At 37.6% G+C, this 26,416-nt stretch overlaps 1 protein-coding gene across 15 annotated transcripts in view; it reads right to left on the bottom strand.

The window, feature by feature from the left end:
• The window catches only part of RALYL (RALY RNA binding protein like), a 958,719-nt gene that overhangs the window by 190,569 nt on the left and 741,734 nt on the right, over nt 1–26,416 (bottom strand). For all 15 annotated transcript variants that reach the window (XM_053559029.1, XM_053559028.1, XM_053559027.1 and 12 more), the window contains one exon: nt 3,130–3,205. In XM_053559029.1, coding sequence (XP_053415004.1) covers nt 3,130–3,205 — 76 coding nt within the window. The remainder of the gene's footprint in view (nt 1–3,129; nt 3,206–26,416) is intronic.

The following is a 26,416-nucleotide window of genomic DNA, read 5'->3' as shown; positions in this document are numbered from 1 at the left end:
AATAAGCAAGTACCCACCAATGTGATTTATATACCATATAGTATATTTAAGTACAATTTTGCTTCTAATTCTTTTGGACACAAAGGAATACAACTATAATAGAGAAATAGTTAAAAAGACTTTTACCTTGTCATGATATTCTGTTCTCATAAGGAAATCAAAACCATCCAAGAACAGGGAAAATATGAAAATTAACATGCATGCACACAGTGGCAACTCTCAGATAAGAAAAACAAAAGCCACTGCCAGCTTGTTTTGTTAATAGTGAAAAAATCACTGTTCAAATGTTCTGCCTTACTGCAGCTCTATGTATTCATTTAAAAATAATCTAATGAAAATATAATTTGCATTTCTCAGTTTTATAAACCACGTCCTTTCCTTTAAACAAGGTGCAGAAAGTGTCATTCACCTTTTCTTGACAATTTCATCTCTCCTCTTTAATGTTGGTATTGCCCCATTACCGATTATGTTCTGTTCCTTTCTACTTCTATATAAGATTTTTCTTTTTTTTTGATTTTTTTTATTTTTTTTTATTAAATCATAAGTGTATACAATGATATGATTATGGGGCATCATACACTCACTTCATAGACCATTTGACACATTTTTATCACAGTGGTTAACATAGCCTTTCCGGCGTTATCTCAGTTACTGTGCCAAAACATTTACATTCTACATTTACCAAGTTTCGCAAATACCCCTGTAATATGCACCACAGGTGTGATCCCACCAATCCCCCTCCCTCTACCCACCCCCCCCTTTCCCACTTCCCCCTATTGTTAAGTTGTAGCTGGGTTATAGCTTTCATGTGAGAGTCCCAAATTAGTTTCATAGTAGGGCTGTGTACATTGGGTATTTTTTCTTCCATTCTTGGGATACTTTACTAAGAAGAATATCCTCGAATAGCCAAGACATTACTCAGAAATTAAAACAAAACAGGAGGAATCACACTACCAGACCTCAGACTTTACTACAAATCGATAGTGATCAAAACAGCATGGTATTGGCACAAAAACAGAGAAGTAGATATCTGGAACAGAATAGAGAACCAAGAGATGAATCCAGCTACTTACCGCTATTTGATTTTTGACAAGCCAATTAAAAACATTCAGTGGGGAAAAGATTCCCTATTTAACAAATGGTGCTGGGTGAACTGGCTGGCAACCTGCAGAAGACTGAAATTGGACCCACACCTTTCACCATTAACTAAGATAGACTCTCATTGGATTAAAGATTTAAACTTAAGACATGAAACTATAAAAAAAAAAGATTTTTCATTAAAACCAAAACAGTCAAAATGACAACAGAAATTAAGACGTATTCTTTCAATATAGCTTTAAAAATATCTGATGGCCATACAATAAAGAGCCCTGGAGTTTTAGGCATGAGTAGGATTGTAGAAGTAATTTAATTTCAACCCTTTTATCTCAAAGTTTGGGAAATGAGGCTGTGAGTAGATGAAAAAGAGATATGCTGGTTTTCAGAGAAGAAATTCGGTTAGAGCTCCAAGCTATCTTTAAGGACTCTTTTTACTACTGCGTGTACTAAATGGAAACACAATCATTTTTAACATAGATAACATAATTCTCCTTTATCCAAATGATATCAGAAAAGAAGGAAGCCTCACTCAACCCTTACATTAACTCTCTGGATGTGGGTACTGATGGACCGATGATCTGTATCTGGGGAAGGACCAAATAAATTGGATGATAGGAGATCTCAATAGCCTGGAACAATTGGATGGATTTAACAAAAGGGAATTTAACAGAGATAGTCGCAAAGTCAGCACTCAACAGTATAAATTCTGATGGCAAAAGTACTTGAAGTCGGATGTATGGTTTAACAGTATAAAATGATTTTTTTTTCTCCAAAGTGGCTTTTTTTTTTTTTTGAGATCCTTTGATTTTTTAAAGGACTGTTTTAAAATTTTAAACTACAAAACAGATTCCATACATTCTGCCATAAATAAAAACAAACAATTAGGCAGGACTCTACATAAGCAAACCAAGAACAGATGTTTTTCAGAAAATGTGATAAAGTGCTTTACAATCATAAGCCACCCAGTTTTTAAAATAAAACTGTTGAAAACTCACAATCTTCAAGCGGCACATACGACACACCCTTGAAGAGGGCACAAAGTGTGATTCTACCGTTTTGTACTGTTCTCACATTTTTGAAAACCTAATTTTAAAGTGGCTTTTTTTTAAAGAACTGAAAGTTATATGAGTTTATTTTTGTTCCCTTCCCCAAATCAATGGAATTCTACTTAACCTAATTTTATGTTTTTACTCCATTTTAATTTATGTATTCATGTATTTTTGTTGACTTATAAAAAGTAATAAAATATTTTGTAGGAAAGAAAGTACATATGGAACAACAAAGGTGCTAACTCTAGCTTACCTTATCCTCCTGGAGTTCTGAATACAGAGAGGAACGCTAACATACTGGGGCATGTAGAGGGAAATCTCAGAATATTACTGAACTCAGACACAAGTACTTTAGGAAAGGTTACAGGAACTGGATCTGTCTCTTTTATGGAGAGAAGGACTATATTTACTGGTAGGGAAAAATGGCCATGTACTTTGTAACAAAAGATGTTAAGTGATTGAGTGTAAAGTATTTCAGGTATGACAAGAGAAGGCGTTAGTTTGAGAATTGGTGCCATCATTTACTAGGGGTGTGACCTTGAGAAAAATCACTAAGACACTGCATCTCAGGCCTTTGATCTGCAAGATGAGAACAGGCATATCTATATCACAGAATTGTTGTGAGAATTAAACTAAACAACATATGTTCAACACCCACAGTACATGACATGCTGTAAATAGTCAATTGACATTGACCTCTCCATCCACTTATCAGGCAGATCCATTAGAGATTTCCATTAGATTTTAGTAGAGAGATAACTTCTAGAAGGGTTGTATAAGGAGGTATAATAAGGTCAGGTATTCAAGATCCCTGCCCATGATGCATGATATAGTTATATGCAGATCAAAAACATTTGGTTGTACTTTATGCCAGTAAAGATTATTATTCAAAAATAGTTAATACCTCATAAGTTGTATTATCTTAGAAAGCGATAAAGAAATTTCATTACTAAATATAGTAAAACAGTGCTTATTTACTTACCTGTAAAGTGCAGAAAGGGGCCGCTTGTTTCCAGGTTTTGGTCTGTATGGTTTGGGTTCTCCTGCCATGTTGATATCTGAAAGTATAAAATTAAATAACACTGATTAAAAAAAGTTATACCTAAAATTATTAGTTAAAAGAAGAGAACACATACTTTGCTTTCCTGAACTGAAAATTGGATCAAGTCTCTGAGATAGATATGAGATGCTTAAGTACATGACAACAGTATATGCATATAATTAATAAATCTCAATCTTAAGGAAATATGTAAAACTATTAAGAAACTCAGAAGTTGGGTAGAGAAATTTTGGATAGTTAAATAAACAACTAAATTGAATAAACTTAAAATTTTCAAAGAGATAGTAGAAAGGAAAATCTAAAGGAGGTAAACTTTTAGGAAAGCTTTGAAAAAAGTGCGGGGTACTACTTTGACAGAAGAGAAGAGGAAGACTTGTGTTTCTTGCACAGTGTAATTTTTTTTTTTTGAGACAGAGTCTCATTATGTCACCCTCAGTAGAGTGCTGTGGCATCATAGCTCACAGCAACCTCAAACTCTTGGGCATAAGCAAGTCTCTTGCCTCAGCCTCCCAAGTAGCTGGGACTACAGGTTCCCACCACAATGCCTGGCTATTTTTTTGTTGTTGTTGCAGTTGTCATGGTTGCTTAGCAGGCCCAGGCTGGGTTGGAACCTGCCTGCCTTGGTGTATCTGGCTAGCACCCTAACCAGAGAGCTACAGGTGCCAAACCTTGCACAATGTACTAACAACACTGACCCATCCATCCACCACCAAACCAGCCAGAAATTCTGGATAAAATATAAAGGTGTCTCTTTAAAAAGTGCAATGTACAACTAGCAAGAAAGTAAGAAGTTCAAAGAATAGCCTACATTGGAGTAAAAACAGAAAATCAAATGGGACTTAGGAGGGATACCCGGTTAATTAGAAAGTAAACTATGTCTTAAACTGGGTGAGTGAGAACATGGGTTTATATTATAGCATTATTCTTTCAGCGTCAACGTTTTATAAATTTTATTTTGCATGTAATTAATAATGAATAAAGAATTAAAAAAGAAAATGAGAATAAAAAGGGTAAATTGTGTTTTGATAAATATTAAAGCAACAGATAGTAAAACCTACTTGGTGAATAAGTGGTGTAGCTGAGATTGGGAACTGGTATATTTTGAGAAAGGAGAACAGGTTTGGTGGGTGGATTACTGGATATAAGAAAATGAGTAGAAACCTCAATTAGTCTGATTTAAGTAGAATATAATTTGAGGGTTTTGAGTAGAGGATAAACCTAAGAATGAATCATGGAGACAGTGATGCTTACATGACTTGGAATAAGGCACAGCCAAGACCGAGGCTTGTCTGAACCTTTCATATGTGGCGTAGTTGCAATGAAAAAACAAGAGAAATAAATGTAGATTTCTGTAATTTTTTAAGTGCCATAATGAGTGTGGACGGCACAAGTCCATGGAAATATGACATCATTTATATAGTGCAAGCTTAGACCCCATGACTTATAAAATGAAAATGTTAAACTACTCTCATAAATTGATTTTCAAGCTTGACGCTCAAGTCTGTCAGCAAAAATACTGCAGCATTCTTTTCTTTAGCAGTGGTTCTGAAGATGTGCTTAGGAGTTTGAAAAGCATATTCATACAATGGAAAGCTTTCCATGAAACACTGTTAAACTCAGTACCACCAGACATTAGCCTCTTTTCCAAGGTATTAAAAAATGCAGAAGAAAAATCTGTTGTCCCTTCTAAACATTGAGCAGTGTTCAACTGCAGAATTTTCCTTGAAATGTATGAAAATTTATACTTCAATGCAGACAATTCCTGACTTAGGATGGTTCAACTGATGATTTTTTTACTTTACAATGGTTATGAAGCAATATGCTTTCAGTAGAAACTCTACTTCTCTTGCTATTCTGAGCAGTGTCAGGGAGCCAGAGCTCCCATTCAGCAATACATTTTCAAGTTATGATATTTTCACCTTATGCAGTCCCTGTCGTAAGTTGAGGAGCATCTGCATGATTGTTTATATATTTTGCACTGCTATGTTGGTCATCATTCAACACATGGCTTTAGCAAGAGGGAGGAGTGTGCGAGAGGCAGGATATAGTCCAAGGACAAGGAATAGCAGTGAGTTCGGTTAATTACAGGGAACATAAAGCATTTCCAGGGTCTGAATGGGCAAGAATTCCCTTTGTATTGAACCTTATATATATAAGATTTAATTGTGTTTTAGGACAATCCAGCTTAACTCAGGTTCTCAGGCTTTAAGAGCTGTTGGCCTTGAAAAAAGACATACAAACAGGGTGAATAGCATCTTAGCAGTAAGCCTGTGGTTCACAACACAGATACCACCTGGAGGTTTTCGCCCTGATTATCCTGGAACTATGTGACTTACAAGGCAGGGCAAGAGGAAAAATGAGCAGCATTCAATTTTCTACCACTGTCATAAAATTAGGGCTTTTAAATAGAACATCCGGCCGGGTATGGTGGCTCACATCTGTAGTCCCAGCACTCTGGGAGGCTGAGGCAGGTGGATTGCCTGAGCTGAGAGGTTCAAGACCATCCTGAGTTGGAGTGAACCAGAGTGAGACTTCGTCTCTACCAAAAAAAAAGAGCCGGTGCCTGTTGTCCCAGCTTCTTGGAGGCTAAGGGCAAGAGAATTGCTAAAGGAATAAAATTAAACAAAAGAAAACAAAAGAAAATTTAAAAAAAATTCAAACTAAGATTAGTGAAAGCCAGTTGAAAGAAAAATTTAAAAACAATCACGTAGAGCATTGGGGTACAAAAAATAGAGTGTTATTCCTTAGGCTTCTGAATTTACAAACAGATTTATACCATATACCAGGCGTCCTCAAACTTTTTAAACATGGGGCCAATTCACTGTCCCTCAGACTGTTGGAGGGCTAGACTATGGTTTAAAAAAAAAAAAAACTATGAACAAATTCCTATGCACACTGCACATATCTTATTTTGAAGTAAAAAAACAAAACAGGAACAAATACAATCACACTGCCTCATGTAGCCCGTGGGCCGCAGTTTGAGGACCCCTGCCATATCCTAATGTTTAGAACTCTTATATTATCCTCAAGAAAGGATGTGAATTTAATCACTCTCAACAATGATTTGGCATATTCCCAAAAGTCTGGTTAAATTCCCAGTAACTGTGTGAAGGTACAGGGATCTAGGAAAGTATATGACCTTTCCACCAGCCTGGAATATAGATTCCTGTACTTTCACACAGTGACTAGGAATTACCTACTCTTACCTGGCTATTAAAATCATATTCTTGTGCTGAGGATTAGTGAAACCAAGTAGGCACCATTTTACACAATTCTGATGAAAAGGCTCATTTCTCTTGGGTGCACTACACATCACACTTCCAGCCATAGGGATGAAATAGGAGAGCACTAACACTCTGCTGGCGGTGAGATGCTGCCTATGACAGTACAGCCTCACCTGAAGGGAGGGGATACTTGCATTTTGTCATATAGCATAAGGAGCCTGTGTAAATATCTACTAAAAAACGTATAGAACAGATCCATCTCTATTTTGAAGTTTTAATTATTTTAAGTTAGCATGAAAATACCTGAGAAAAATGTAAAATTTGCTCAAAAATTACCCTTCATCCTCAAATTCAAATAACTGAAAAGAATCCTCTTGGGCTAGTAGCTCTATCTTCTCATGGTGAGTTAATTAAAAAGTGTATTAACTGTTCTCAAAAATTCAGCTAATCTTTTCTTCTTTATTTGAAAATTAAATAAGCAATACTGTGACAGAAATAACTGTAAAATTACAGAACTGAAAAATTCAATGAGCTGAACCTATTCTGACTTGAGACAAATGAGATGAGGCAAATGGTGACCCAACTATTCCAGAGTGTCATCCTCAGAAATGATAGTCAGCATCTGTAAAGGTATTCATCTGAGGAACCCTTTAGGTATACCACCTATTTCTTACTTTCAACCCTCAGGAAAATACTTCCAGTTTTGTACCCAAACAGATGTGACTCTATCTCTGCACCTGTTTTACTTGTTCACATCATCTCCATGGCATTGACTATGGAGTACATGTGCCCTTTGGCCTTGGACTTCTGAAGGCGGTAGTAATTTCTCCTACCTTCTTATACCCTTCAATAAGGCACCATGTTGTTTATCCTATAGACGCCCAATGAATCTATTATCAGGTAAATTCATATAGGCCAAGGTATATCCTTGTGTGAGTCTAAGGAAACACACTCTGTTAACATATTTCCTAAAGTGATGTTTATGTGAATAATGTTTTGGAAAGTGGTATATTGTGAAGCAAATTAATCATGGTGAAATAGTTGGGTAAAAATGCTACATACATATTCTTTAACATTTATACTACATACTAACAGATAAAATCCTGCCCCACCCCAAGAAACATATCTAGAACATATATAAAACTCAAATGTTCTTACACAGTGTGTTATATTTGGGAATAAGGAATATTTTTGGAAGGCACATCTCTTAGCATACAGAAAATCTGAGTTCTTCCAGAACACCGGTTTATGAGAAACTCTTAACATATTTGGAAAATGTTTTAGCATTTATTTCTTTGCCATGAATTCAATTTGTAATATTGTCATTTTAAAAGTTAAGGTGCGGGGTGGAGACAAGATGGCTGACCGAAGCCAGTTTTCCACAGAGGCTCCCGTCCAGAAGGAGAGTTAAAGGACAAAAATTTAGCAAGTAACCTGGTGGATTTGAGCTGCAACAAGAGTGAAGGTTGAAGAACATACATCCACCCCACTGAGGCGAGCTGCGACCACAAGGATACAAACAAAAGGTACAAAATCCATCACCAAGAGGATGGGAGCCCCCTCCCCCATGAGAATGGTTCAGAGTGCCCCACAAACAAATGGGCAGAGTTCAAAGTTCCTCCCACTACACTCCACGGGAGAGACCCTCTAAAAACTGGACCTGCCTCCCCTAGTAGGGTGCCATGGCATTCTCCTGCCAGGCATAAAACTGTATAAAACTGTATATATTCTCTATCTGCAACTCTGAGCTCCCAGCTCCATTCTCACTCTGAGGTCTGGAGGCCTGTCCCCCAGGAGTTCAGATTCTTGGGTGATTTCTTGAGGGGTGTGGACAGTGCCTAAACTGAAGTTGGTCAGTGCTGACTCCGGGGCACAGGAGCGAGGAGAGGACAGTTGATTGAGAGGGAACCACACCAGAGTGGTGGTTCCCTGAGGCACGGAGTGGCAGCCATCTTTTAGCAGCCCTATTGCCAGGCATAAAATTGTGTAAAACTGTATATATTCTCTACCTGCAACTCTGAGCTCCCATCACTCCCCTCCATTCTCACTCTGAGGTCTGGAGTCCTGTCCCCCAGGAGTTCAGATTCTTGGGTGATTTCTCGAGGGGTATGGACAGTAACTAAACTGCAGCTGGTCAGCGCTGACTCTGGGGCACAGTAGTGAGGAGAGGATGGTCGGCTGAGAGGGAACCACACAAGAGTGGTTGTTCCCTGAGGCTTGGAGCAGTAGCTGTCTTTTAGCAGCAATACGGCCAGGCGTAAAATTGTATATATTCTCTACCTGCAATTCTGAGCTTCCAGCACTCCCCTCCACTCTCACTCGGAGTCTGGAAACCTGTCTTGGGTGATTTTTCAAAGGAAGTGGACAGTGCCTAAAATGCAGCTGGTCAGTGCTGACTCTGGGGTGCAGGAGTGAGGAGAGAATGGTCGGCTGAGAAGGAACCACACAAGAGCAGCAGTTCACTGAGGCTCGGATCCATCTTTTAGCAGCAATATGGCTCACTCACGGATATTCTGAAGACACACTCACTGTCTCCCTGGGCTACCAGAGGAGGCCAACAACAACTGGTAAGTAAAGGATTTGCTTGAGGCCGTACCAACTCACAGACCCGGGAAGCTCCCAGGGCAGGGCTGACCCAGAGGACCGCTTTACTGAGCCTAAGACGCACCTGGCCCTCAGGGGATTGACAGCCTATAGATAAAGGAAGGCACTGGGATAGAACTGACAGGTAACCTAATACAAACCTGCAGGAGCAAAGACAGGGCTCTGGAACTCAAAACAGCTTCTCTTCTTCAGGAGAATTTAGATGTTCTGTTCGTTTCTGTCAGTAACATCAATCAGGGGCAGGACTGGACCTGAGTGAACACCCCCCAACCTTCACCAAGTGCCCGGGGCTGTCAGGCCTCATCTCCTCCTGCTAGATAGAGGCAGAGCACAGAGGCCTGGCAGATTTCCTTGTATTTCAGGCAGGTGCAAACCCCTGGAGTATCTGTAAGCTATAGGCAACTGGGTCAGCCAACTGCAGGGCTATCAGAGACTGGGTGTGACAGAGGTGCAAGGTGGGGAAGGAGGCATCAACCTTCCCAGACAGACCTATTTTCTGGGTGGCTCCTCCTGACTCCACGCAGCACTGGAGTAAGCCATATCAGAGCAATCACCAGACCCCTGTGATCCAGTTCCCAAAGACCTCTTACACTCTCCCAACCAAGGCAGGTGCTGATTGAGACAATTGATTTGGACTTTTTGAACTGAGCCAATCGCCTGAGGACTATTCAGGTGGTGCCCTGGGTGTGTGGTTGTAGGAAGGTTTGATTTTCCTTTTCCAATTGTTGCCTGTGGTGGGCGGGGTGACTTAATTGCTGGAATTTCTCCACAGCTGAGACTTCAATCCAGAGTAACTGTTTCAATAGGGTCGAACAGACCAGCTGAAAACAAGGCAGAACAACTTAGCCCCACCACACCAAACAGGGCCCCAGTTTCTCAGGCCACAGCACTGTATGGGGCCTCAAAAAAGCTCCAGGGGAAAAAAATCAAACGGAGGAAAACAATCATGGGGTGGAATCAGCAGAAAAGCTCTGGTAACATGAATAACCAGAACAGAGCAAGCCCCCCAAGGAAAGATATGGCAGATGAAATTGAAGATCCCATTCATAAACAACTGGCTGAGATGTCGGAAATCGAATTCAGAATTTGGATTGCAAACAAGATTAATAAAGTGGAAGAAAATTTGGAATTAGAACTTCGAGCAGCAATTCAAAAGTCGGAATTAGGAATTCGAGGAGAAGTTCAAAAGTTGTCACAAGAATTTAACGAATTTAAAGACAAAACCACCAAAGACTTGGACACACTGAAGCAAGAATTTGCAGCCCTCTAAGATCTGAAAAATACAGTAGAATCCCTCAGTAAAAGAGTAGAGCAAGCAGAAGAAAATATTTCTGACATTGAAGAAAAAGCCTATGAACGCTCCCAAAGTCTGAAAGAGAAATGGAGAGCAAAAACAGATCATTCTCTCAGAGAGCTCTGGGATAATTCGAAGAAGGCTAATATCCGACTCACCGATGAAATGGCCTCGCTAGGCACAGAGGCCCTTCTCCATGAAATTATGAAAGAGAATTTTCCAGACATGCCTAGAGATTCTGATATTTACATAGAAGACAGCTTCAGAACCCCAGCAAACTAAACCCCAATAAGACGTCCCGAAGGCATATCATAATTAACTTCACTAAAGTTAATTTGAAGGAGAAAATTCTCAAAGCAGCCAGATGGAAGAAAGCCATTACCTAGAAAGGGAAGAATATTGGAATGACTGCAGATCTCTCTGCTGAAACTTTTCAAGCCAGAAGAGGGTGGTCATCGACTTTTAACCTCCAAAAGCAAAATAACTTTCACCCTGGATCCTCTATCCAGCTAAACTGAATTTCATTTATGATGGAGATTAAATACTTTAATGACATTTATATGTTGAAGAAATTTGCCATTACCAAACCAGCTCTTCAAGATATTCTCAGACCTATCCTCCATAATGACCAACCGAATCCTCTACCACAAAAGTAAACTCACTCAGAAACTTTTGATCAAACTCCAACTTTCACACAGGCCAAAGCATTAAAAATGTTCACTGGACTTTTTAAAAACTTGATACCCAAAATTTTACCAGATTTGTCAATATTCTCCATTAATGTGAATGCCTTAAACTGTCCTCTAAAGACGCATAGGTTAGCGAACTGGATACGAAAACTCAGGCCAGATATTTTGTGCATATAAGAGTCAAATCTTACCTCAAAAGACAAATATAGATACAGGGTGAAAGGATGGTCATCCCTATTTCAGGCAAATGGTAATCAGAAAAAAGCAGGTGTTGCAATTTTATTTGCAGATACAATAGGCTTTAAACCACAAAAGTAAGGAAAGATAAGAATGGTCACTTCATATTTGTTAAGGGTAATACTCAATATGATGAGATTGCAATTATTAATATCTATGCACCCGACAAGAATGCACCTCAATTTATAAGAGAAATTCTAACAGACATGAGCAACTTGATTTCCTCCAGCTCCCTAATAGTCGGAGATTTCAATACTCCTCTGGCAATGTTGGATCTATCCTCCAATAAGAAGCCGAGTAAAGAAACTTTAGATTTAAACCTAACCATCCAACATTTGGATTTAGCAGACGTCTACAGAACATTTCATCCCAACAAAACTGAATGCACATACTTCTCATAAGCCCATGGAACTTACTCCAAAATTGATCACATCTTAGGTCACAAGTCTAACCTCAGTAAATTTAAAGGAATAGAAATTATTCCTTGCATCTTATCAGACCACCATGGAGTAAAAGTTGAGCTCAGTAACGACAGGAATCTGCATACTCATACAAAAACATGGAAGTTAAATAACCTTATGCTGAATGATAGCTGGGGAAGAGATGAGATCAAGAAGGAAATTGGCAAAATTTTGGAGCAAAACGACAATGAAGACACAAATTATCAGAACCTCTGGGATACCGCAAAGGCAGTCCTAAGAAGGAAATTCATAGCACTGCAAGCCTTCCTCAAGAGAACAGAAAGAGAGGAAGTTAACAACTTAATGGTACATCTCAAGCAATTGGAAAAGGAAGAACATTCCAACCCCAAACCCAGTAGAAGAAAAGAAATAACCAAAATTAGAGCAGAATTAAATGAAATTGAAAACAAAAGAATTATACAACAGATCAATAAATCAGAAAGATGGTTTTTTGAAAAGGTCAATAAAATAGATAAACCTTTGGCCAACCTAATCAGAAAAAAAAGAATAAAATCTCTAATGTCATCAATCAGAAACGACAAAGACGAAATAACTGACTCCTCAGAAATTAAAAAAATCCTCAATGAATATTACAAGAAACTTTATTCTCAGAAATATGAAAATCTGAAGGAAATTGACCAATACTTGGAAGTGAGTCACGTTCCAAGACTTAGCCAGAATCAAGTGGAAATGTTGAACAGGCCCATATCAAGTTTTGAAATAGCATCAACCATACAAAAGCTCCCTAAAAAGAAAAGCCCAGGACCAGATGGTTGCATGTCAGAATTCTACCAAACCTTTAAAGATTAATTAGTACCTATATTACTCAACCTGTTCCATAATTTAGAAAAAGAAGGAAGACTACCAAAAACATTCCATGAAGCAAACATCACCCTGATCCCTAAACCCGGAAAAGACCCAACAAGAAAAGAAAATTATAGACCAATATCACTAACGACTATAGATGCAAAAATATTCCACAAGATCCTAACAAACAGAATCCAGCAACACATCAAACAAATTATACATCATGACCAAGTCGGTTTTATCCCAGGGTCTCAAGGCTGGTTCAATATAAGTAAATCTATAAGTATAATTCATCACATAAACAAATTAAAAAACAAAGACCATATGATTCTCTCAATTGATGAAGAAAATGCTTTTGATAATATCCAGCATCCCTTCATGATCAGAGCATTTAAGAAAATTGGTATAGAAGAGACATTTCTTAAACTGATAGAGGCCATCTACAGCAAACCCACAGCCAATATCACATTGAATGGAGTTAAATTGGAATCATTTCCACTCAGATCAGGAACCAGACAAGGCTGCCCATTGTCTCCATTGCTCTTTAGCATTGTAATGGCAGTTTTAGCCACCACAATTAGGGAAGAAAAGGCAATTAAGGGTATCCATATAGGGTCAGAAAAGATCAAATTTTGCTCTTCGAAAATAATATGTAAACACTGGAAATCACTAGGGATTCTACTCAAAAACTCTTAGCAGTGATCAAGGAATACAGCAGTGTCTCAGGTTATAAAATCAACATTCATAAATCGGTAGCCTTTGTATATACAAACAATAGTCAAGTTGAAAAAAAAGTTAAGGACTCTATCCCATTCACAGTAGTGCCAAAGAAGATGAAATATTTGGGAGTTTATCTAACAATGGACGTGAAAGATCTCTATAAAGAGAACTATGAACCTCTAAGAAAAGAAATAGCTGAAAATGTTAACAAATGGAAAAACATACCATGCTCATGGCTGGGAAGAATCAACATCGTTAAAATGTACATACTACCCAAACAATATATAATTTTAACGCAATCCCTATTAAAGCTACACTGTCATACTTTAAAGATGTAAAAAAACAATACTTTGTTTAATATGGAATGAGAAACAACCTCGAATAGCCAAGACATTACTCAGAAATAAAAACAAAGCAGGAGGAGTCACGCTACCACACCTCAGACTATACTACAAATCGATAGTGATCAAAACAGCATGGTACTGGCACAAAAACAGAGAAGTAGATATCTGGAACAGAATAGAGAACCAAGAGATGAATCCAGCTACTTACCATTATCTGATCTTTGACAAACCAGTTAAAAGCATTCAGTGGAGAAAAGATTCCCTATTTAACAAATAGTGCTGGGTATACTGGCTGGTAACCTGCAGAACACTGAAACTGGATGCACACCTTTCACCATTAACTAAGATAGATTCTCACTGGATTAAAGATTTAAACTTAAGACATGAAACTATAAAAATACCAGAGGAGAGTGCAGGGAAAACACTTGAAGAAATCGGTCTGGGTGAGTATTTTAGAGGAGGACCCCCCGGGCAATTGAAGCAGCTTCAAAAATACACTACTGGGACCTGATCAAACTAAAAAGCTTCTGCACAGCCAAGAACACAGTAAGTAAAGCAAGCAAACAGCCCTCAGAATGGGAGAAGAAATTTGTAGGTTATATCTCCGACAAAGGTTTAATAACCAGAATCCACAGAGAACTCAAATGTATAAGCAAGAAAAGAACAAGTGATCCCATCGCAGGGTGGGCAAGGGATCTGAAGAGAAACTTCTCTGAAGAAAACAGGCGCATGGCCTACAGACATTTGAAAAAATGCTCATCATCTTTAATCATCAGAGAAATACAAATCAAAACTGCTTTGAAATATCATCTAACTCCAGTAAGACTAGCCTATATCACAAAATCCCGAGAGCAGAGATGTTGGCATGGATGTGGAGAAAAGGGAACACTTCTATACTGCTGGTGGGAATGCAAATTAATAAATTCCCTTTGGAAAGATGTTTAGAGAACACTTAGAGATCTAAAAATAGATCTGCCATTCAATCCTATAATTCCTCTACTAGGCATATACCCAGAAGACCAAAAATCACATCACAACAAAGATATTTGTACTAGAATGTTTATTGCAGCCCTATTCATAATTGCTAATCATGGAAAATGCCCAAGTGCCCATCAATCCATGAATGGATTAATAAATTGTGGTATATGTACACCATGGTATACTATGCAGCCTTAAAGAAAGATGGAGACTTTACCTCTTTCATGTTTATATGGATGGAGCTGAAGCATATTCTTCTTAGTAAAGTATCACAAGAATGGAAGAAAAAGTATCCAATGTACTCAGCCCTACTATGAAACTAATTTATGCCTTTCACATGAAAGCTATAACCCAGTTACAACCTAAGAATAGGGGGAAGGTGGAAAGGGAAGGGAGGGAGGAGGGAGGTGGGCAGAGGGCGGGGGATTGGTGGGATTACACCTGCGGTGCATCTTACAAGGTATATGTGAAACTTAGTAAATGTGGAATGTAAATGTCTTAGCACAGTAACTAAGAAAATGCCAGGAGTGCTATGTTAACCAGTATGATGAAAATGTGTCAAACAGTCTATGAAACTAGTGTATGGTGCCCCATGATCACATTTATGTACACAGCTATGATTTAATAAATAAAAAATAAAATAAAAGTTAAGGCATATTTTTAAATTACATTTTATTTATATTGGTATAACAAACTGATACTTGCTACTTACTTCTACCACAGCAAGTGGTGCCTGGTGACTTGTCATTTTTTTATAGAAATTTAACCTTGATATGAAAGTGATACATAATAGTATAATACAGCATCCAAATTATCAATAGTATCTTATCAATGTGAAAAATTTCGAAGGGATATTTTTCTGAAATGATTAGTTAAAAGGAAAATCTTTATCCTTTGAGTTTTTTTTTTTTTTACTCCTCAGGCTTAAATAGAAATCTAAATAATTCAGCCATGGCATACAGACTTCCAGGAAATGTCATTCAGAGTCTTTTATTGTTCACATTTAGAATATTTAGGGATTCATTATTGTTCCATTGAATAAAAATTCAGGAGATAAAGAAAACAGTCTGTTATCTTTGACAAGTGAATGGATATAACCATATATTACCTAAGTATAAGCACCATATCATTAAAAAGTGTTTTTGTCATTATTATTAGTTTAGACCATCAAAGTAACCCTGTGAAATAAACAAAGCAGTAATCATTGTTCCCACTTCATGCATAAAGAAGTTTGAGATACTGAGAAATTAAACAGCTTTTATATTTCTGTCATTAGGTTCAGGACACTATAATCATCTTCACTACTTAGAAAGGCCCATGTGCCAAGCATTGAGCCAGAAGCAGAGGGGAACACCTTGCCCCAGCAGAGGGAGATGACTGCCTGAAAGTCAGCAGCAGACCTGGACAGGAGTTGCCCCAGACTCAACAGTTTACCTTTTTCCTATTACATCTCTTTGCTCCTTTGCGGTTGACCAAATTTTGCATGCTGCACCTTCTACACCGCTCAAATCTGGATTGGCTATGGGAGGGAGACTGTAAAGCAATGCACTCTAAGAACACAGGAGTTTTGGCATCATGGGGGAGGAAATATGATGAAAGGAATGCTGTGGGGTGATTTGCATGGCAGCGACAGAAGAAAATTTGACTTCCAGCTGAGCTGCCTAAGATTTTCTGGCTAGGTAGGTTCACAATCCTGTGGTTTGCTGGAGCTGCACAGCTGTGCAAAATTTTATTCTGGGAAAAAAAAAAAAAAAAGCACCAGACTTGCAAGTGCAAATACTGCCCACCCTGGTCTCTAAAATATGAACATTTGAAGCATTTATTCCAGCAATTAAGAGTGGAGCCCATTTTGTACACAAGTGAATGGCTTTTAAATCTTGTTGTTTTTCCCTTCACAGAGTGAAACCTAGTTTTAACATTTGAAATACGTCCTTAATAGCATGTTAAAATATTCACTGTTATGAAAATGAAACTGTAGTTTAATTTTACTGGGCAGTCACTGAATTGTGACCACTTTAATGAGCCTGTTGATCCAGTTTCATAAATCAGTTCTGACACAGCACTACCGCACATTGGCCTCTGGTTATTAGAATGCTAATGTAAAGATCACTGGTTGGCCAGATTCCCATTTGTTACCAGAAAATACTCTGTGCTCCCAGGCTCTGTCTTCAAGGGCAAATAAAAGTGAAAACTTGAACTTCTTACTAATTGCCTGATTAGTCTAATTATTGTAGGTGACTTAGATTCAAACTGGTCTTTTTCCTCAATAAAAAGTGAAGTGAAAAAAAAGTGGAAACATATACATGGATATTCATTCATATCTACTATCTATTTCCTACAAAGGTTACATTAAGAAGAAAATAAAAATGCCATGGGTCATACATTTTCATTGATCAAAGTAATTATTGAACATACAAAATACATCTGATATTGTGCTAAGGATTGGGTATATGAATATGAACGTTGTTGTGTACTCAAGGATATCACAGAGAAAGACAAATTTGTCCTTAACCATATTCACTATAGAAAATGTGGTAAGTGTCACAATGAAGATGTAGACTTCATGCTTCAGGAACATGGTTCCTGTCCTTAGGGTTGAGAGAATGAGAACGCCCTTATGGGTTATTTTTGGTATGTGAACTTGTTTCTTCCTCAGACACTGATTTTAATGTTAGATGTTTTATAGAATCACATCTAATAGCAAATTCTGCTAAAGCCTTAGGTCTATCACTTGAGCCATACATACCTGTTTCTGCTCTTCTGTTTTGTTTATTGCTGTTCCAATTAAAACTCTTATTAGGCGATTGTCAAAATATTGTTGATTTTCTTTGAAATGTAAATGTCCATGAAACTTGGTAAAACTTGTGGCTTTGGTGCATGTTTAATCAAACATGCATGTTTAATCAAACATGCATGTTTAATCAAACTTCATGTTTGAAGTTATTTGGCAGAGAACACATTTTCATACAAGTTACTAAGCAAACACCGATGGTTGTACAAGTAATTATCAAATTTAAATTTATTTAATCTGAAAGCTTTCAACTTGGATTTTTCCTTTGTATTTTATTTCTTTTGTTACCTTGATAAGTTTTCTGAAGAAGTGTTTTCTAGATTCCATAAACATCTTAATCTCTACAAAGTTAAAAATGGAGGATGACATGTTTTATTAAGCAATAAAGCCAACAGAAACCAAACAAATCAAACATAAAATTCAGATAAGTATTCACCAGTAGTACCCTGAATATGTTTAGAATTTTGTTTAACAATTTTACAAATACACTTAGTGGTCTATTGACATCAGTGGTAGAAAAAATATTGACTGTTAATATCATTGAAATGTGATTTTTCCTGAAGGGTGTCTGGATTCCCAGTTTTAGGTGGCCGTCCTAACATTAGCTATTTGGAACAATGGCACAGAAGACGCTATGCATGGAGAAGTGGATACCAAAAAATGTGGCTCTTCTTTGATCTCCACTCTTGTTGCGGGCTTGAAACAAAGGTATCATTTTGCTGCTTTGGAAAAGAGTAATTATAAGAGGCTTCCATATTGGTCTCGAATAAGCTGTTGAAAATAACAAAAAACCTTGAGAGAGCAAGATGGTGGTTGATAACAGCTTCCTTATATCTGGGCACCATGAGTCTGAGGAGATAAGACTCCAGGCATCTCTGGCTGGTGGGATCTGCCTACAATCATCCCTTTGAGGAAACAGGGAGTCAGCAAAAGACTTCTGGACCCCAAGAGGAGAACAAAAACAGTGGAAAACTGGCAAGCAGTTGTGTGTGTTCAATCGGCCTAATCCCGTTGACAGCTTCCACAGGCATGGGAACATAAAGAGCAAGAGGAAGTGAAAGGAAAATTAGGCAAGGAAACAGATAAAAGAAATCACTCATGAGGAAGAATCAGCAGAAAACTCCAGGCAACATGAAGAACCAGTCCAGAACAACCCCACAAAGGGACCATGAGGTAGCTACTGCAGAGGATTCCACCTATAAAGAAATGTTAGGAATGACAGAAAGGGAATTTAGAATACACATGATGAAAACAATGAAGGAAATAATGGAAACAATGAAGGAAACTGCAAATAAAGTGGAAAATAACCAAAAGGAAATAAAAAAAACAATCAACTAAGAGATGAATGATATGAAGAATATAGAAAGGATATAGCAGAGCTGAAGGAACTGAAGCAGTCAATTAGGGAACTTAAAGATGCAATGGAAAGTATCAGCAACAGGTTAGACCATGCAGAAGAAAGAATTTCAGAGGTAGAAGACAAAGTTCTTGAGATAACTCAGATAGTAAAAGAGGCAGAAAAGAAGAGAGAGAAAGCAGAACGTTCACTGTCAGAATTGTGGGACTTTATGAAGTGTTCCAGCATACGAGTTATAAGAATCCAGAGGGGAAGTAGAATGCCCTAGAGGAATGGAAGAAATACTAGAGAATATTATAAATGAAAATTTTACAAATATCACCAAAGATTCTGACACACTGCTTTCAGAGGGATATAGGACCTCAGGTCACCTCAACTCTAATCGAGCTTCTCCAAGACACATTTGATGAACAATTGTGTCATCAAAGTCCAAAGTCAAGACAAAAGAAAAGATCTTTCAAGCTGCCAGGAGTAAGCACCAATAGACCTACAGGGGCAAATCCATCAGAGTGACTGCAGACTTCTCTAATGAAACTTCCAAGCAAGAAGACAATGGTCATCCACCTTTAATCTACTTAAACAGAACAATTTCCAGCCCAGAATTCTATACCCTGCTAAGCTAAGCTTTAAAATTGACGGAGAAATCAAATCATTTACAGATACACAAACATTGAGGAAATTCATTAAAACAAGACCAGCTCTACAGGAAATACTTCAACCTGTTCTACACACTGACCACCACAGTAGATTAGCAGCAAAGTAAGAACTCATAAATTAAAGGACAGAACCTAACCTCCACACTGATGCAAAAGATAAAACTAAGCAATGGGCTCTCACAAAATAAGATGAATACAATACTATCACACTTATCAATTATCTCAATAAATGTTAATGGCTTGAATCCCCACTCAAGACATAGATTGGCCGACTGGATTAAAAAACACAAGCCATCCATTTGCTGTCTGCAAGAAACACACCTGGCTTCAAAAGACGAATTAAAACTCCGAGTCAAGGCTTGGAAGACAATTTTTCAGGCAAATGGAATTCAGAAGAAAAGAGTAGTTGCAATTTTATTTTCAGATTCATGTGGATTTAAAGCAACTAAAGTCAAAAAGACAAAGACGGTCACTTTATATTGGTCAAGGGAAATACACAACAAGAAGACGTTTCAATTCTAAATATTTATGCACCCAAATTAAATGCTCCCAGATTCTTGAAACACACCTTACTCAGTCTGAGCAATATGATATCCGACAATATCATAATAACAGGGGACTTTAACACACCTCTTACAGAGCTGGACAGATACTCTAAACAGAAATTAAACAAAGATATAAGAGATTTAAATGAAACCCTAGAACAAGTTTGCTTCATAGACGCATATAGGAAAAACTCCATCCCAAAGATAAAGAATATAGAGTCTTCTCATCACCCCATGGAACATTCTCCAAAATTGATCATATCCTGGGACACAAAACAAATATCAACAGAATCAAAAGAACTGAAATTTTACCTTGTATCTTCTCAGACCATAAGGCACTAAAGGTGGAACTCAACTCTAACAAAAAAGCTCGACCCCACCCAAAGGCATGGATATTAAACAATCTTCTGTTGAATAACAGATGGGTGCAGGAAAAATTAAAACAGGAAATCATTAACTTCCTTAAGCATAACAACAATGAGGACACAAGCTACCAAACCTGTGGGATACTGCAAAAGCAGTTTTGAGAGGAAAATTTATCACTTTAGATGCCTACATTTGAAAAAAAGAAAGAGTGCACATCAATAAATTCACAAGCCATCTTATGGAATTGGAAAAAGGAGAACAATCTAAGCCTAAACTCAGTAGAAGAAAAGAAATATCCAAAATCAAATCAGAGATCAATGAAATTGAAAACAAAAGAATCATTCAGAAAATTAATGAAACAGGGAGTTGGTTTTTTGAAAAAAATAAATAAAATAGATAAACCATTGGCCAGACTAACTAGAAACAGAAAAGTAAAATCTCTAGTAACTTCAATCAAAAATAATAAAGGGGAAATAACAACTGATCCCACAGAGATACAAGAGATCATCTCTGAATACTACCAGAACTCTATGCCCAGAAATTTGACAATGTAAAAGAAATGGATCAATATTTGGAATCACACCCTCTCCTAGACTTAGCCAGGAAGAAATAGAGCTTCTGAACAGACCAATTTCAAGCACTGAGATTAAAGAAACAATAAAAAATCTTCCAACCGAAAAATGCCCTGGTCCAAATGGCTTCACACCTGAATTCTTTCAAACCTTCAAGGAAGAGCTTATTCCTGAACTGCAGAAATTATTTCAAAAAAATCAAGAAAGAAGAAATCTTCCCCAACACATTCTATGAAGCAAACATCACCCTGATACCAAAACCAGTAAAAGACCCAACGAAAAAGGAGAATTTCAGACCAATCTCACTCACAAATATAGATGCAAAAATTCTCAACAAAATCCTAGCCAGTAGATTAAGCTCATCAAAAAGTCATACATCATGATCAAGCAGGGTTCATCCCAGGGATGCAAGGCTGGTTTAACATACACAAGTCCATAAACATTATCCACCATATTAACAGAGGCAAAAATAAAGATCATATGATCCTCTGAATAGATGCAGAAAAATCATTTGATAAAATCCAGCATCCTTTTCTAATTAGAACACTGAAGACTATAGGCATAGGTGTCACATTTCTAAAATTGATTGAACTATCTATGACACACTCACAGCTAATATTTTACTGAATGGAGTAAAACTGAAAGCTTTTCCTCTTAGAACTGGAACCAGACAAGGTTGTCCTCTGTCACCTTTACTATTCAACATAGTGCTGGAAGTTCTAGCCAATATAATTAGGCAAGACAAGGAAATAAAGGGAATCCAAATGGGAGCAGAGGAGGTCAAACTCTCCCTCTTTGCTGACACCTTGATCCTATACTTAGAGAATCCCAAAGACTCAACCACAAGACTCCTAGAAGTCATCAAAAAATACAGTAATATTTCAGGATATAAAATCAATGTCCACAAGTCAGTAGCCTTTGTATACGCCAATAACAGGGAAGATGAGAAGCTAATTAAGGACACAACTCCCTTCACCATAGTTGCAAAGAAAATGAAATACCTAGGAATATACCTAACGAAGGAGGTGAAAGACCTCTATAAAGAAAATTATGAAATCCTCAGAAAGGAAATAGCAGAGGATTTTAGCAAATGGAAAAACATACCATGCTCATGGATGGGAAGAATCAACATTGTTAAAATGTCTATACTTCCCAAAGCAATCTACCTATTCAATGCCATTCCAATCAAAATACCAACTTCATACTTTCAAGATTTGGAGAAAATGATTCTGCATTTTGTATGGAACCAGAAAAAACTCCGTATAGCTAAGGCAGTTCTTAGTAATAAAATTAAAGCTGGGGGCATCAGCATACCAGATTTTAATCTGTACTACAAAGCCATAGTGCTCAAGACAGCATGGTACTGGCACAAAAATAGAGACATAGACACTTGGAATTGAATAGAAAACCAGGAAATGAAACTAACATCTCACAACCACCTAATCTTTGATAAACCAAACAAGAACATACCTTGGGGGAAAGACTCCCTATTCAATAAATGGTATTTGGAGAACTGGATATCTACATGTAAAAGCCTGAAACTGGACCCACACCTTTCCCCACTCACAAAAATTGATTCAAGATGGATAAAGGACTTAAATTTAAGGCATGAAACAATAAAAATCCTCAAAGAAAGCATAGAAAAAACACTGGAAGATAATTGGCCCGGGGAAAGACTTCATGAAGAAGACTGCCATGGCAATTGCAACAACAAAAATAAACAAATGGGACTTCATTAAACTGAAAAGCTCCTTACAGCTAAAGAGACAACAACCAAAGCAAAGAGACAACTAATACAATGGGAAAGGATATTTGCATATTTTGAATCAGACCAAAGCTTGATACTAGGATCTATAGAGAACTCAAATTAATCCACATGAAAAAAGCCAACAATCCCATATATTAATGGGCAAGAGACATGAATAGAACCTTCTCTAAAGAAGATAGATGAATGGCTAACAAACATATGAAAAAATGTTTATCATCCCTACTATTAGAGAAATGCAAATCAAAACCACCCTGAGATACCATCTAACCCCAGTGAGAATGGCCCACATCACAAAATCTCAAAACTGCAGATGCTGGGGTGGATGTGGAGAGAAGGGAACACTTTTACACTGCTGGTAGTACAACCTTTCTGGAAGGAAGTATGGAGAAACCTCAAAGCACTCAAGCTAGACCTCCCATTTGATCTGACAATCCCATTACTGGGCATCTACCCAGAAGGCCAAAAAATCCTCTTATCATAAGGACACTTGTACTAGGCTGTTTATTGCAGCTCAATTTACAATCACCAAAATGTGGAAACAGCCTAAATGCCCACCAACCCAGGAATGGATTAACAAGCTGTGGTATATGTATACCATGGAATACTATTCAGCTATTAAAAAAAATGGAGACTTTTCATTCTTCGTATTAACCTGGATGGAAGTGGAAGACATTATTCTTAGTAAAGCATCACAAGAATGGAGAAGCATGAATCCTGTGTACTCAATTTTGATATGAGGACAGTTAATGACAATTAAAGTTATGGGGGGGGAAGGAAAAGTAGAGAAAGGGAAGGAGGGGGGGCAGGGCCTTGGTGTATGCCACGCCTTCTGGGGGCAAGACATGATTGCAAGAAGGACTTTACCTAACAAATGCAATCAGTGTAACCTGGCTTATTGTATCCTCAATGAATTCCCCATCAATTAAAAAAAAAAAGAAAGAAAATAACAAAAAGCCAGCTCGGGACCTGTAGCTCAATGGCTAGGGTGCCAGCCACATACACTGGGACTGGCGGATTCGAACCCGGCCCAGGCCTGCTAAACAACATAGCAACTACAACAAAAAAATATCCAGGTGTTGTGGTGGGTGCCTATAGTCCCAGCTACTCGGGAGGCTGAGGCAGGAGATTCGCTTGAGCTCAAGAGTTTGAGGTTGTTGTGTGAGCTGTGACGTTATAGCACTCTATCAAGAATAACATAGTGAGACTCTCAAAAAAAAAAAAAAAACCTACACAATTTTTTTAACCAGAGCTGTAACAAAAATTGATAAATATCATAATACTAGCATTAGTTAAATCTTCACTAGCGTTTGTATCTAGAATTAGTCATGCTTTGCATCCCTCTATCATGAGTCTTATTCCTCTTTGGGGAGGAGTTTATGATAATTAAAAACATTATCCAAGGGTAGCATTCCTTATCAGTCATTTTTATTTTAAAATAAATGAAGGAAATGTCTTCACAACATTTTTAATCTATACTTGTGGCTTCCCTGTAATATCAGTTTTCTATTGCTGCTGTAACAAATTACCATAAACTTCACTTCTGGAGGCCACCTATGTTCTTTGGCTCATGGTGCTCTTGGTCCATCTTAAAGTCAGCAACTGGAATGAATCCTTTTTTGTAACTCTTACCTTCTGATTCACTTTTCCCTCTGACTCTTTTCTGTGCCATCTTCCATTTTTATAGACTCTCGTGGTTGTGCTGGGTCTACTCAGGTACTTCAGGATCATTTCCCTCTCTTAAGGTCAGCCAGTTAGCAACTGATCAGTTGATTAAGTGCATCAGACACTTTAATTATCCCATTGCTGTGTAAGCTAATACATTCACAGATTTTGGAGATTATGACATGGATATGGGGACAGGGATTATTATTTTCCCCCTCATATGTGGATGGCAAAAGACACTTCTGCAAGATATTCAGCTGTTGTTTTCCTTAGTGTCTTCATGTATTATTAAAGCTTCTATTTAATTATGAGAAAACTTCTTTCAATCTTTTTTTTTTTTTTTTTTGAGACAGAGTCTCACTTTGTTGCCCTGGTAGAGTGCCACAGTGTTGTCATAGCTCATAGCAACCTTGAACTCCTGGACTCAAGCGATCCTCCTGTCCTAGTTTTTGTATTTTTAGGAGAGATAAGTTCTTGCTCTTGCTCAGGCTGGTCTTGAACTCCTGAGCTCAAACAATCTGTCCACCTTGGCCTCCCAGAGTCCTAAGATCATAGGCGTGAGTCACCACGCCTGACTGCAATCATTTTTTTAAATTGGCAAAAATTGCACATGAACCAGCATGACTTTCACCTAATACTGACATTGGACCCCCTATTTACTGAGTATGAATGGGCCTGTTTTCATTAAAGAAACAACTTGTAGCAGAACAAATATATATATCATTGAAGTGTAAGAGCTTATTTACTTTTATACTCAAGAAAAAGATTCCTTAAAGAAAGTAAAATTCAACCAACCGAGAGAGTCTGGACTATCACTTTCCTTGAAAACTTTCAGGTTATATATTAGAGAAGCAAAAAGACCCCAGGATTTTGGTACTGCTTCTTCTTATTCCTTTCTTTTTCTAATTTTTCTCCTATTATATGTATATTTATGTATATGTGACTTTTTTGTGATGACTTTGCATTTGTTTAAAACACCAAACATCTGTTGTAAGGATGTTATAACTCATAAGTATAATGAAATGTTAGTGTTAGGAAGCTAAATGTATTTTTATGTGGAGAGTCATATACTACATGGATACTCGAAGACGAGTAGCATCTGTATCATCTAGGAGTCTAGATGACATGTGGAAATGCAAAACTCAGTGTCCATCTGAGTCCTGAAGAACCAGAATCTGTATTTTCACAAGATGCCCAGGTGATTGCTATGCATATTCACGGTTGAGAAGCACTGAAACAACACATTTAGCTTGGATTCCTTCCTTCAATTATCTTTTAAAAATTTTATTTTTAAGATATTTTGAAAAGAGAATAGTAAGCATTCTGAGCAGAAAAATAAGGCTTTTAGGAAAGATATTTGAAAAATGCTTTTCTAAAGGCTTAAGATGGGATAATAGAGTAATGTCATCTTTGAGGATGATAATAGTCACTAACATTTGTATATTAATAATTTATCAAAGTTTTAGATACATTTAAAAAATCTCCCAACAGATGCTGGGGGGGATGTGGAAAGAAAGGAACATTCGTATAGTGTAGGTGGGACTGTGAACTAGTACAACCTGTAGGGAAAGTAGTATGGAGATTCCTGAAAGAATCAAAAGTAGACCTAACATTTGATCCTGCAACACCACTCTTAACCCCCACCCCCCCAAAGTCATTTTATTATAAAGACACTTGCACTCAAATGTTTATAGTAACACAATTCACAATTGGAAAGATGTGGAAACAACCCAAGTACCCTTCATACATGTATGGATTAACAGATTGCAGCATATGTATACCATGGGATATTATTCAGATATAAAAATGATGGAGATTTTGTATCTTCTGTAACAATTTGGATGGAGTTAGAGACCATTTTTCTATGTGAAGTATCACAAAAATGAAAAACCAAACATCACATGTACCCAGCAGCAAATCACAACTATTTGATTAACAACCACGTGCTCATGAGAGAGAAAACTGCAGTGAAATTCAAGTGGGAGGGGTAGGGTGAAGAGTTTGGGTAAGTTCCTACTCCAAAGGTACATGGCACAGCTGTGTTGCACAATTCCTGGGAGAAGGACACATCAACTTTAACCTTACAAAAGCAAACTACGTAACCTAAGGAAATGTACCCCCATGTTAATCTAAA

This window comes from Nycticebus coucang, chromosome 13, assembly GCF_027406575.1.
Source record: "Nycticebus coucang isolate mNycCou1 chromosome 13, mNycCou1.pri, whole genome shotgun sequence".
NCBI lineage: Eukaryota > Metazoa > Chordata > Mammalia > Primates > Lorisidae > Nycticebus > Nycticebus coucang.
The sequence above is the reverse complement of the archived record's forward strand: the minus strand, read 5'-3'. Positions and strand labels throughout refer to the sequence as shown.